Here is a 14,478-nt window from a genome sequence, read left to right as displayed (position 1 = left end):
ACATGCCCAGTAATGAATCAGGCCAAGATTTTCAAACGTGGCTAGCGATACCGGCTGCCTCCATTTTTCGGGGCCCAAGTTGAGACACCTTAAAGGGGCCTGTGTCTTGGGGAGTACCAAGCACCCCTCCTTTGGCAAACCAACGGGAGGGGGCAAACCAGCTGCACGCTGGGGGTTTGCAAAACACCAGCATCAAATCTCCACAGACGCATCAACCCACAGTTGTGTGTGTTTCCTTTTTTCCAGCTGGCCAAGAGACCTGTCCGGCCTTCCAGCTTCTGCTTGCCTTGCGGGGAGATGGAGTCCAGTGAACCGCTCTGGCCATCAACCCAGGGTGGCCCAACTGGCCCAGAGGGCTCCCCACACCAGGGCCACGTTGGCACACCAGCCCCCAGTGCATGGCTGGCCAGCGGTGCGAACAGACCAGCCATTGGCATGGGGCTGATTCAGTCCCCACCACCCCACAGCTGGGGGGAGGGAGTCGCTGAAAGTCCCATACAAAGAGGGGCTTATACTAACCCCGACCTGTCCCCACATAATCCGGTGTGCAGCGCACCAGCGGGGCCGGCTCTTGCTTCCCCCCCCCCCAGGCAATCGGGGGACCCCCTGCGTCCCCACATGCCGGACTCCAGCTGGCCCCCTCCGCCCTGGGCTCCTGGCACCGCCGGGCTTAACAAGAACCAGATGCGGCGCCGCTCCGGCTTGCTGGGGCCGGGAGTGATTGGCCGCTGGCCGGGCTCGGGGCGCCCAATGGCGGCGGCGGGGCAGAGCCGAGACCCCGCCCCGGCCCAGGACAGCGCCGGGAGCTCAGGTCGGACGTGGTGGAAGCGGCTCCTGGGCTGCAGATTCCTGCCGCCGCCGCCCGGGAGGGGAGCCAGCCCCGGGCCACCGCCGCCCCCAGCATGGGGCTCCCCGCGCTGCTGCTCGTTCGCTGCCTGCTGCTGGGCTCGGTGGCGGCGCTGCCCCGGCGGGAGCTGCTCCCCTACGGGGCGCCCCGGGGCGATCGGCTGCTGCAGGACGGCGACGACGAGACCTCGGCCGTGGTGACGCTCGGGAAGCCGCTGCTCTTCTACGAGACGCGCTTCAGCCACCTCTATGTGAGTGCTGAGCGCCGGGCCCGGGGCTCGAACCCGCGGGTGCACGGATCGGGGCTCCCGGGCACCCCCGCCCTGCCCAGGTTACAGTCACCCGGGGGCTGGAGGCTAGAACGAGAGCTGAAGGGCTAGTAACAGCCCGCAGCAGGGTTATTGGTCCGTAGGGTGACCAGAGAGCAAATGTGAAAAATTGGGGGGGGGGGGGGGTAATAGGAACCCATATAAGAAAAAGACCCAAAAATCGGGACTGTCCCTATAAAATTGGGACATCTGGTCACCCTATTGGTCCGGGACTGGGCAAACTTTTTAGTCCGAGGGCCACATCTGGGTATGGAAATTGCATGGCAGGCTACTCCCCCCCTCCACAGGTGCCGCCCCTGTAGCTCCCATTGGCCGTGGTTTCCGGCCAATGGGAGCTGCAGAGCCGGCACTTGGGGCGGGGGACAGTGTGTGGAGCCCCCTGGCTGTCCCTAGGTGTAGGAGCCGGAGGGGGGGACATGCCACTGCTTCCCGAGAGCTGCGCGGAGCCACAGCACATGCAGATCAGGGCAAGCCCCCGACCCCGCTCCCTGGCAGGAGCTTGAGGGCCAGATTCAAAGGTCTGATGGGCTGGACGCGGGCCCGCGGGCTGTAGTTTGCCTAGCCCTGTCCTGGGAAGTTGCAAAGAACTTGGTGCATCCGTAGATTGTCCTACATGCTCCCATTTCACCCAGCTATCCCTACCCCTACCCCTCTGTCTAGCTAACGGTGCTGGAAAACATTGTGCCCAGCTGTTTCCTCTGGTGTGGGGGTTGCCTGGAGTGAGCCTGCAGCTGGGGATGGAGCTCACATGGGTAGAGAGGAAAGGGAGGAAGTTGAGGTCTTTGTTCCCCCCTGTAATGTTGGGTAAGTGAGGTCCCTTGTGGTGGGGCCCCTGCTGGACTGAAAGCCCCTGGATGGGGTGGGTGGAAGGACTTGGCTCGGAGGGAGGAACTGGTGATGCAGAGGGGGGCGGGGGTGTTGCAGTGAATGGGATCTTTCTGCACTGCAGCTGTTGCTGCCTGTTGACAGGAGTCCTGTGAGGGTGGACCGAATGGTGGAGGGTGCTTTGAGTAGAATTCTTTGCTGTCTCTTGTAGGTAGGGACCAATGGGATCATCTCCACCCAGGATTTCCCCAGAGAGACCCAGTACGTGGACGACGACTTCCCCACTGACTTCCCGGCCATCGCCCCCTTCTTGTCCGATATTGACACCAGCGGCGGGAGGGGGAAGATCTATTACCGGGAGGATCAGTCCACCGAGGTACTGGGCCAGGCCGCTCGCCTTATCCATGCTGGATTTCCTAGTGCAGCCGCCGCTGCCTTCACTCCCATCCATGCCTTCATCGCCACCTGGGAGAACGTGGGTGCCTATGAGGAAGTTTCTCGAAACTCGGAGCCCTCTAAGAAGGTAAGACCAATGTTAATGTTAGCTGCTGTGATCCCATTGGGATCTGAAGAAACAGTGTCATTCCAGAGAGAGATGTGGCTGGGAGAAGGTTTCTGTTGTCAGATGCTACCGGTGTGGTGCTCTGCTTTCTCCTGTGTTGATATCACTCGGCTGCGTGCGTGTGTTCCCTCTGTGTGCGGTCCCAGCTCTGCAGATAGCTGACACAGCAAACCCGACGAGAACCCCCAATAACCACAGACTCTAGTAAGATGCAAAGTCAAGTCGACTAGGTTTATTGCGACCTCGGACACAATTGCAGTTCCCTGTAGGTTTCTGAGCCTAACTCAGGGCATACTACGAGAAAGTGCCTCTTGGCAAGGACCCGGCTCAGTGGCGGGACTTTCCACTGTCCCCGTGGCCGGACAAAGACACCACCCCAGGGATACATTCTTATACACGGGTACAAACAAGTTACACATCACTCCTGACTTATTGAGGTGCAACCCCTCCACGTAGCAAGGTACAACCTCCCTACGTAGTAAGGTGCCGCCTCTCACCTTGTACATGTTGGTTCGATCAAAACAACTCTATCCATCATTTTACCCTTTTGCCCCTGTCATTGGGATGGGTCGGCCTGTTCCATGTTATCTGTGGAATGTTCCAGTATAGTGTATGTTCTGATATCTGGTGTCCAGTACCTTTTAGGTATGTCTCTTTTTACAGCATCAGCCCTTTCCTTGCCAGCTTCTGTGAGCAGGGCCTGCCTCTGGCTCACAACTTAACTTTGCTTTATGTTAGCAAAGTCTTGACCATTACTTTAGTTCAGGCCTTAGGCCTCATACCGGGCCTCTGATACTAAGGTTTATATCTCAGGGCCTCCTCTTACTACAGTTTCTAACCAGAAATGCATCAGGCAAATATTACCCAGGTCGATGGCCCCTGTTTCTTTTGGGTTTTTTTGAGCATCTGTACCAATTTTCCAGACTAAGGTTATGTCTACACTGCACAGTTATCCCAGGTGATTGGCACCAGGGTCTGAGCACCCTGGTTAGCCTCACTCAGGTGTGAGCATGCCCACTGCAAATGTAAGACTGACAAACCCTGGTTATTGGCGGGCGGGATCGAACTTGGGAAGCTTAGTGCATGAGCCTGTACTGCATGAGCTAAAAGCCACATGGCTCTTAGCTAAGGCTGTAGAGCAGGCTCATTAATCTCTCTCTCTAACTGGTCTCGGTGCCAGTAGATGGGACAGAACACCACACCCAGAAGATGTGTGGGTTACACAAAGTCCTACCTGCATTATTGTGTCCCCAGTGTTTCTACCCTCACCCATGTGTGTCTGGGTGCAGATCCCAGGGTTCTCTGTGCTGAGACACTCTAGGATTCTTTCCCTGTAAGTTATGTCAATTACTGAAAAACTTGTCTGTCCTCTGGGGGAGTTGTGGGAAGAGCTTTGGAGGACTATCAGCACTCAAGTGATTTAACCCTCATCAGCTTTCAACCTGAGTTAAAGTGGAGTTCAGGCTGTAACCCACACCCCCAGCCTGGGCTTAAAGTGCCTCTGAGTTAACTGTGCAGTGCAGACATATACCCTAAGACCTGGACTTTCACTCGTGTGCTCTCTAACCCCTCATGGAGCATGAGCTGAACCAGAGCTCAGACTTAGGGTCACAGCCCAAACTCCACTGTCTAGAGTGTCTACAATTGAACAACTGATGGCAGTACAGCTTGGATCTCGCATGGTGAGGCTAGAATACCAATCACAAAACGCTTAAGGACCGACTGTGAGACCCTTACTCCAAGGAGTCCTCTTGAAGTCAGCTGGGCTACTCTTGTCACTCACTGCTCACAAGGGATTCACAATCTCTCTTGCAAACACCAGTGGTGAAAATCAACGGTCATGAGCTATCATAATTTGACTACTAACAGCATCCACTCAACATATACAAAGACTTGGTCTCTGCTGCAAAGACCTTGATAGGGCCCTTTGTTTTCAGTTTTTATTATATTTAATTTTCCTGGGAATTTATCGGTGTTTATTACTACAACCAAAACGGGTGAAAATCGGTGGAAAAAACGATTAATAATTTTTCTGGGTAAATATCAGGGTTTATTTTGGTGGATGGAAGTACAGAGGGGAAAAGTATTCAGTAGCTTTGATGAATGGAATTCAATGTGGTTTGCTGCAGAACTAAAACAGAACGGAAAACAAAATGTCACCTCTGAGTTTAAGAAAACAATACATCTCTCATCCCCAAATAAATCTTTTCATTCGAATAAACAGTTTACGGTTGTAGACTTAGAACTATTAGCCTATAAATATTTACATTTAATATTGGGCCACACCATTTGCAGCGCATACACTCGCCTTCATCCTTTTCGCCTTTTTTTGTTTTTAAATCTTGAATACTTCCTTGTGTTCTGAAACGTATTCTGAGACAGATTTTCGTTTTCTTCCCATGTTAGTGTGTCAGATCTTTAAACCGTTATCTGCTTACGGCTTGAAATGTGTACATGGTGGGCGTAATATTCATCAGTACATTCAGATGCGCACGCACTTCAGAGCTTGTGTGTGTACCTGTTTGTTTATTGTGTGTATCTTCTAGACTAATACAAAGCCTTACTTCAACAGACAGCTTTGCATATACACACAGACTAACGTATTATCATACTACAATCCATTGCATGACATAGATGTATTTTCCTAATAAAACGATTTATTTTTTTATGTATTTAATGGTACAAAAGTAGGGTGAAAATCAGAAAAAAACGAATAATACTTTTTGTAAAACCCGGGATTTTTTCAGTAAAAATCAGTTTAAACTGAAAACAAAGGGGCTTAAGTATAGACAAAGAGAAAACCAACCAGGTGCTTTGAATGCTTAGAGGTGGTGCAGAAATCTCCCATTGGCCTTTGCTGAAAGGTTCAGCTGCAAATGTAGCTTCAGTGCAGTTGCTCTGGATTTACACTGGTGTAACTGAGATCAGAATCTGGCTCAGAGGGACTGATACTTGTGAAAAGAACAGGAGTACTTGTGGCACCTTAGAGACTAACAAATTTATTTCATGAAGTTGATGGATTCCATACGAGTGGAAATCCATCAACTTCATGAAATAAATTGGTTAGTCTCTAAGGTGCCACAAGTACTCCTGTTCTTTTTGCGGATACAGACTAACACGGCTGCTACTCTGAAACGTGATACTTGTGAGTATCTCAAGTAGGTGTTTGGCCCAGGGTTTGTGATTTTATTTTTTTTAAGCACTCCAAACATTTTGTTAATGATTTGGGATCCTAGTCTCCTTTTCTGGGGTTTGTTTTCCAAGTTACTCATTAACAAATGTCTCTGGGGAATTGCTTTCAGAATTTCCACCGTGGGTTGATATTGTGTATGGAAACGTAGGCACCAATTAGATCTGGTCTCAAGAACTTCCTGCAGTGATAACTGATAACACTCATGAATAGACTGAAACGCTTTCAGATTCACAGCCCTGGGATTCCCAAGTCATTTCATGGCTCTGGCCCATGAAGGCGGAAATTGCTGTCATGATGAACGCTGTTTCACTGGTCTGATTCCTTACTGAGGGGTTAGGGAGCTCCTAGTGTTGTCAGTGCCCCCCTGCTTGACTTTTACAGCGCTATTTGCACATCTCTCATGTGCCCTGAAAGCCTGGTTGTAGTCTTTTTTTTTTTTAATCTGTAATTCGTTTGGGTTGCAGAGAAAACTTCTTGAAAAAATACCTTGATTTTCTGTTCTGAGCTGCCTGCGTGCAGCTTGCTGATGACATGCTAACATCATGTTGCAACATGATAGGAACATAGGAGTTGCCATCCCAGGTCAGCCTAGTGGTCCATCTAATCCAGCATCCCTGTCTCTGACAGTGACTAGTACCAGATGCTTCAGAGATGGGCAATTATTGAATAAATTGCAGTAGGGAGTTTTCTTCCCGGCCCTATCAGTTAGGAGCTGGTTTGTACCCTGAAGCATGAATTTTTCTATGATTATTTATAATATTTATAGATACATATGATATTTATATCATGGCTACATCTACACTGCATATATCCCCCCTCAACTTTAAAAAAAAATTATATTACAGTAAGCATCTCAGAGTTACGAACACCTCAGGAATGGATGTTGTCCGTAACTCTGAAATGTCCTTAACTCCGAACAAGTCGTTATGCACTTAATCCACTGGGAGGGGGGGAGGGAGGGTTGGGGCTGCAGCCAAGGGTGTGTGTGTGTGTGTTAGGGCTGGGGGTGGGGTCAGGGCTTCTGACCCTTGGGAGCACCAGAGCTCTGGAGTTTAGATCTGGGAGGAGCGCTGGGGCTCGGGGCTTCAGCCCTGCAGCTCCATTCCTGGCTTCTGCCCTGGGGGGCGGGGCACTGGGGCTCAGGACTCCCCACAGCTCTGCTCCTGGTTTGAGCAGGGGGAGGGGTGCCTGGGCATTGGCTACAGGGGGAGCACCGGGGGCTGAAACCGGTGCTCCCCTCGTAGCTAAAGCCCCGAGCCCCAGTGCTCCCCCAGGTCTAAAATCCTGAGCCCAGTGCTCCCGAGGGTCAAAAGCTCTGACCCCGTCTGGAGCAAGCTAAAGCCCAGAGGCAATAAAGTATTTGCTTTTTGTCTCTGTCTGTCTGTCTCTGCGGCTGCCTGATTACTTCCAGTTCCAGAGGGCGTCTGGTTGACCAATAAGTCCGGAACTCTGGTGTTCGTATCTTTGAGGTTCTACTGTAATGTAACGCTGAATGTTCTCACTATCCAGTTATCTATACAAGTGCCCTATCCTTTTTTGAATCCTGCTAAACCCGGGGTCTCGCTGGTACCTTGTGGCAATGAGTTCCGCAGGCTAACCAACCACTCGTTGTATATGAAAAATATTTCCTTTAATCAAGTTATAAATTTGCTGCCTTTCAATTTCATTGGCCATCCTCTTGTTTTTGGATGATGAGAAGGCAAATAGAAGAGCCTGGTCCTGAGGTGGAGGTAATGTGGCCCAGCATTGCCGTGTGGTGAGATAATGTCACTATTCTGCACTTACTTATATTGTAGTACTAAGAGGTTGCAACAGTCAAGGGTGTCTTCAGAAAACAAGGTGTCCTTTGACCTTTACTCTCCTCATCCATACAGCATATAGACTAGTGCTGCTTCCCCATGAATGCCTTTCTGCAGCTCCTCCTTCAGCTCAAGCATCAGATGTGGAACAGCCTGTTTTAGGACTGAGAGATCTCCAAAGCACTGGCCCCCTGGCCTCTTTGCTCCAAGACCCCAAGAACCTTACAAATAGACTCTCTTTCTCTCTGCCCATGGGCTCTTATTTGGTCGTTTATCAGCTGTATCTGCTGCCTCTCCATGCTGGTGATGAACAGAGGCACAGTCTGGCTGAATGTCCAGTTGCTTTTCAAGCTGTCGAAGTGCCTCTTTCCCATTGGCAATGCATCTCTGATTCATCCACCGCCTTCCTCTATGGACCCAGTGGGTCTCCTGCAGGTTGACTGATTGACTGGAAGAAAAATCCCACGCTGTGCTAAGTGGGGATCAGGAGTGCAGTCCTCCACTCAACGCATCTTCTTTAAAAGTCCGCTGTTTAGCAGGGCTGCTGTTGCTGGAGCCGCCTGGCCCAGTTGTGGGTTTTGGTGCCATGCCAGTGCATCTCTGTTGCAGGATGTTGGTCTGACATAGGAAGTGTGGGTCACCGGTGGGGTTTGTGCTGAGGGTTTTTATGGCTGCTTTGGGAAAGAGTGCGATAGAAATGGAGTGACAGTATTTCAGGACTTCCTAACCTGGTACCAAATGGGAGTGAAGAAAAATGTGTTCTTTTTGAAGGAGGAAGTTGCTGTATGCCTCAGGGAAAACAATCATACAATCCCTAATTAAAATATCCGCTACTTGTGACATGCCAAGCATAGCTCACTCCAGGAGCAACAATTTTGTTGAACTCAAGTGTTCAAAAATCTGCCTCTCCCACTCAAAAAATTCATGAGTGGCTTAAAAATCATGAGGCTTTTTTTTTTTTAAAAGGGGGTTCTATTTGCCTTCTAGGTTTTGAACCTTTATGGTCACATTTTCAAGCTTTTCTCCGCATGCATGAGAGTTAGAACCTTACTTTTTTTTTTTTTTTAAATGCAAGTTAAGATTCTCACATAATCACATGATTCCAAGAGCAGGGGCTTTAAAATAAACACCAAATGAGACCTGCGATAAAACCGCACGATGTGGCAATGCTGGATCAATATACCGTTGCTAACGATGCTGCTACTTAGTTTGTTTAGGGACAGCATTTCACAGACATTTCTCCCCAGTGTTCTTATACACTGGCACGATCTTGTTCGAGTAACTGAAAACAGGAACGGTGTTTGTGAGCGGTCTGGTCTCTGGCAGCCTGCACAGTGAAGCGAGTTGAAATCTGACTTACCCTTAGCTGGAGCTCTGGGAAGCTGCACTGAGGTGGAATTTGCCCTCTGTGGCTCTTTTAACAAGTGTTAAACGGCCAAACTCCACTGAGATCAGCCTAGTAACAAGCTCTGAGCTGACCTTTCTTGCTCTTTGACCTCTGTCCTTTACACTCCATCCATCCCTCTTATCTGTCCCATTTTTCCCTAAACCTTCTGGCAAACTTTAGGAGCGATCCTGTCTGATTATCCTCAGTTTGTTCAGTGAGGACTTAGTGAGCAGACTCAAGCCCCAGAGTAAACTCTGTTGACTGCAGTGAAGTTGCACCAGGCTTTGCATTGCCCGGCTTTGTAGAGTGTTTTTTCCCCCCCTTTTGAGATCTTTTTCTGTGTAGCTTTGTTTGTGTTGCTGAACTGCTGTCACTGGGGCATAGTCCTAAATGCCTGTGGTTGTGAGTGTGGGGGTGTGTCCTTCACAACAAACTCCCTTTATATAGGACGGATGATGACCGCCTTGTGGAAATGCTAGGAAACTCTGCAAATAGAGCTGGGGCCCTTTTCTGGCTGTTGAAATTACTGTAATGAGAGAAGTCCACGCTGCCGAGCGTCAGTCAAGCCAAAGGCTAACGGGCTTGGGAGGGCATCTTTCCGTGACTTTACCCTCATCGTCACACTTCGAATTGGATCATTAATAGGATTTCTTTTTCCATCATTTCTCTGGAAAGGCTTTTACACATCATTTAAATTCCTTCCTTCCCCCCAATAAAACACTAGTAGGTCATTCTCATTACGTACTTATATTGCAGCAGCCCTTAAAGGACCCGTTTTGAGAGCAGGGCCCCTTTGTGCTAGTGTAACCCATGCCGGCTGGGCGTGGTGCTCTGTCCCTCTCTAGTGGCACCTAGACCACGTGGAGTTAATGAGTTTGCTACAGCCACCAAAGAGCCAGGTGACTTTTAGCTCACGCAGTAGAGGCTCATGCACTAAGTTTCAGAGGTTGCAGGTTCGATCCCACCTGCCGGCAGTGTTACAAGTGGGGCCTCGTCTGGGATATCAACTGGGAAGTCTCTGAAGCTTGGGGTGTTCTTCCTCGGCTAGGGGAAGTACATAACCCAGGCCTGCTTGGTGGGACACAGTCCCCTCTAGTGGTACCCAGACCACCTAGAGATTAATGAGTCTGCTACAGCTTTGGCTAAGAGCCATGTGGCTTTTAGCCCATGCAGTAGCGCAGAGGTGGGCAAACTACGGCCCGCGGGACCCTCCTGCCTGGCCCTTGAGCTCCTGGGAGGCTAGCCCCTGGCCCCTCCCCTGCTGTTCCCCCTCCCCCGCAGCCTCAGCTCGCTCCACCGCCGGGGCAATGCTCTGCTGCAGAGCCGCGGCCTGACCCGGTGCTCTGGGCGGCGCTCCAGGCAGCGCGGTAAGAGTGCAGGGGAGTTGGGGGTGGTGATGAGGGGGCAGGGGTGTGGATAGGGGGTGGGGTGGTCAGAGGGCAGGGAACAGGGGTGGTTGAATGGGGGTAGGGGTCCCCGGGGAGCAGTCAGGAAGGAGAGGAGGGGTTGGATGGGATGGCGAGGGTCCGGGGGCGGTCAGGGGACAGGGAGCAGGGGGTGGTGGATGGGGCAGGAGTCCCCGGGGGGGGGAGGGCGTCAGAGAACGGGGGGGTTGGATGGGGCAGGAGTCCTGGGGGGGCTGTCAGGGGGCGAGAAGCAGGGGGGGTCGGATGGGGTTGGGGGGCCGGGCCACACCTGGCTGTTTGGGGAGGCACAGCCTCCCCTAACCGGCCCTCCATTCAATTTTGGAAACCCGATGTGGCCCTCAGGCCAAAAAGTTTGCCCACCCCTGCAGTAGAGGCTCATGTGTTTAGCTCCAGAGATCCTAGGTTCAATCCCACCCACCGACAGCCGGGATCTGTTGGTGTTATACTAACCCTGGTACATACACATAGCAGGAGACAGTCCCTGCCTGTATGAAAAGACAAGACAAAGACAGTGAGAAAGGAAGTATTATACACTTTCCAGCTGGGGAATTGATGGACACAGAGATTCAGCCTCATTAAATCAGTGAGCCCAAAACTCAGAAAAAATATGTTTTAGTAGAGACTGGGGGATGGATTCTTCTCTCCCACTGGTGCAAAGAAGGAATAACTCCAAAGCAGTCAATGGGGTTACAGCCATGAGAGGGCTGGTGTGAGATACAGGAGAATTGTGTTTGGGGTTTACTCAGAATACAGTACAAAGGTTCATAGAATATCAGAGTAGGAAGGGACCTCAGGAGGTCATCTAGTCCAACCCCCTGCTCAAAGCCAGACCAATCCCCAGACAGATTTTTTGCCCCAGATCCCTAAATGGCCCTCTTAAGGATTGAACTCACAACCCTGGGTTTAATAGGCCAATGCTTAAACCACTGAGCTATCCCTCCCCCCTAGAAGCCAGGTTCAAAGGCAAGTCCAAAGGAGTTCAGCATATCAGGGGTGTGGGTTGGTTGTCCTGCAAGGTAGCTCACTCAGGATGAGTTAGGACTAGTTACTCTGCGAGGGGCTAGCTGTGAACACCCGCTGATCATGAACACGCTGCAGAACATTCAGAGGAAACCTGCACCTGATTAAGGATGACATCCTGGCTTTGCTGAAGTCAATGACAAAGCTCCCGTTGGTTTCACCGGTGCCAGGATTTCACCCCAAATTTTCAGGACCTCTCGAAATGCCCACCTGATAGCAGCGCACTTGGGTAATAGAGGCAGCAGTTTTATACAGGTCCTGATGATATTGTACTAGAGGGTCCACTGAGCTAGCAACCTAACGGAGTCCAGAATGTGGCCAGCGATGTGTTTTCTCTCTCTTCTCCCAATGTTCTTCTGACCAAGGGTGTTGATGTGAAGCCAGGCCTCGGTGCTCAGTTGGGAGAGAGAGTTTGGGAGATTATGTGAAGGCAGAAGGATCGGGAAGGATAAAAGTCCCCTGGTTGTGAAGGAAAAATCCGATGTTGTGGAGGAGTTTCTTGTGTGCTCAGGAAAAGAAGAGCTGGGGTTAAGAGCCAGGAAGATAAAGTAGAGAAAAATGATGGAAGAGCCCCGTTGCAGGGGAATAACTCACTGAGAGGAAGGGAGGGAAGTGGAATTTGTTTAGGGCAGCGTTGAAGCATGCAAGTGAAACAATGCAGTGCTTGTTATGTGGCTGATCGCCCCTCAAGTGGTGAATTCAGCCCTGTGCAGAGGGCCAGCCTGAGACCTGCTCAGCACTTATTTTGAGGAGGAAGAATGGGGATAGGGCACTGGACTTGGACTCTGGGCTCAGTTCCTGGCTGGGTCACAGAATTCCTGTATGACCTCGGGCAAGTCCTTTAAGCCACCCCGTGCGTCAGTTTCCCACGGGACTAATAGCACTGCCCTACCTCAGATGGGGACTGAGGATGGAATCAAATAGTGTTGAAGTCCTCAGATACTCAGGTGACGAGGGTCTTGTAGACGTAGATAGGGAGGTGGATGTGCTGGGTGGCTGCCCAGGGTGAATTTCACCCAAGGACAATGGACTGGAGACCTATTTTAATTTTGGGATGCCCTATGAGCTTCGCTAACTGGAGCCGCTCCTTGGTCAGTCTAAAAATTCCTGCTTATAACTAGTTTTTAGACAATGGTGGTGTAAATTGTCACAGGTCTACTGGCTTCACTGGAGCGACGCCATTTACATGGGCCAGCGATCTGGCCTGGTGTTGGTTACAAGGTACATCTGCTCCAAGGAGACGTGTGGTATATTGATTCACCTTCTAAGGAATTATCAGCTTCCTTTCCAGTGCATTGGGCCTTGTCTGCACACACACATTGTACCAAGCCACTGGTGTTGGGACAGTTATGCCAGTATAAATGTGTTTATTCTGGGATATCATACAGTGACTGGGAAAAGGAATAAGCTACACTGGTATAAGGCACCTTTATACTGATATAATTATGTCCACATGTGGGGTTGTACCAGTAGAACTATATGGGGGAAAAAATTCACATCGATAACGGTACAAAACCTATGTGTAGACAAGGGCTACAGCCATGTCTACATTACAGCCTTCTGCAGGCGTAGCGGTGTCAGTCAGGGGTGCAAAGAGGTGCGATTCCCGACCGACAGAGCTGTGCCAGCACAATGTAGATATAGCCGCAAAACTTGCACTTTTACCAGTATAGGGGTTTTACAATTCTCATACAAACTGTGGCTTTGCTAGTATAGCTGCGTCCACACTGGGAGTATAGTTAGCTGGTAAAGCACTGCTAGTGTAGATGTAACGCCGACAGACCCCGGTCATCCGCAGGCAGGATCGAACCTGGGACCTCTGAAGCTTAGTGCATGAGCCTCTACTGGGTGAGCTAAAAGCCACGTGGCTCTTATCGAAGGCTGTAGAGCAGACTCATTAATCTCTCGCTACGTGGTCTCGGTGCCACTAGATGGGACAGAACACCACGCCCAGGAGGTGGGTGGTTTACATAAACATAGCCTAAGTGATCGTGAACTGACAATCTCCGGGTTTTGGAATGGGTTCTGCTCTCACCTGATCCTGGTGTATATTTGGAGTAGCTCCTCTGACGTCAATAGCGTCGTGTGGACGACACGGGAGTTAATGGTTGCCCTCTACTCAGCGCTGCTGAGGCCACCGCTGGAGTTCCGTGTCCAGTTTTGGACAACACGCTTGAAGAAAGACGCAAACAAATTGGAGCGAGTCCAGCGGAAAGCAGCAGAAAGGAGAGGAGGTTTACAGAACCTGACCTCCGAGGAAAGGTTGAAAGAACTGGGCATGTTTATCTAGAGAACAGAAGGCTGAGGGGGGAAATGATATCAGTCCTCAAATATGTCCAAGGTTGTTATAAAGAGGACAGTGATCGGTTGTTCTCCATTTTCATCCAGCAGGACAAGAAGTGGCTTAATCTGCAGCAAGGAAGATTGAGGTTAGATGTTCGGAAAGGCTTTCTAACGCTAAGGGTCGTTAAGCACAGGAACAGGCTACCTAGGGAGGTTGTGGAATCCCCATCCTTGGAGGATTTTACGATCAGGTTGGACAACCGCCTGTCAGGGATGGTCTAGGTCAGCGTTTCTCAAATGTGGCCACATGCAGCCACCAAGGGGCTTTTCTTGCGGCCACAATCTCCTGGGCTTTGATGGGGGGGGAGAGGGGGAATGGCAAAGTAGAGGCCCCTCCCTGTTTTTCCTGGCTGCACTGCCTTGGTGTTGATTGCTGTTGCTGGGGCTGTCAGCAGGGGTTGGGCCCTGCCCCCCTCCGGAGACACCTGGGACACAACACTGGAGGAGCAGGCAGCCAGTGAGTTCCCCACTGTCCCAGAGGTGGTGGAGCTCAGGCTTTGGGCTTCAGCCCTGGGGAGGCGGCAGGCTCTGGCCGCGGGGGTTCAGGTTCCAGCCCTGGGCTCCAGCCGCAGAACTTTGGGCTCTCTCCCTGAGCCCCGTTCCCCAGCCGTGGGGCTTTGGGATCTGGCTACAGGGCTTCATGCTCCAGCCTCCCCCGGCCGGCCACCCACCCACCCTGTCGTCCCCAACCCTCGCTGCCTTCCCCGACCCTTATCCAGGGTTGAATTTGTCCCCAGGCTTGCCAGG

General features: G+C 51.1%; 1 protein-coding gene across 1 annotated transcript in view; it reads left to right on the top strand.

Moving 5' to 3' along the window:
- The first annotated feature begins 902 nt into the window (after nt 1-902).
- Nucleotides 903-14,478, top strand: part of NID2 (nidogen 2) — a 53,215-nt gene continuing 39,639 nt past the window's right edge. The window contains exons 1-2 of the mRNA XM_065403163.1: nt 903-1,097; nt 2,212-2,523. Coding sequence (XP_065259235.1) covers nt 903-1,097; nt 2,212-2,523 — 507 coding nt within the window. The remainder of the gene's footprint in view (nt 1,098-2,211; nt 2,524-14,478) is intronic.

This window comes from Emys orbicularis, chromosome 4 (genome assembly GCF_028017835.1).
Source record: "Emys orbicularis isolate rEmyOrb1 chromosome 4, rEmyOrb1.hap1, whole genome shotgun sequence".
NCBI lineage: Eukaryota > Metazoa > Chordata > Testudines > Emydidae > Emys > Emys orbicularis.
Note: the sequence above shows the minus strand (reverse complement) of the source record. Positions and strands in the feature narration are given on the sequence as shown.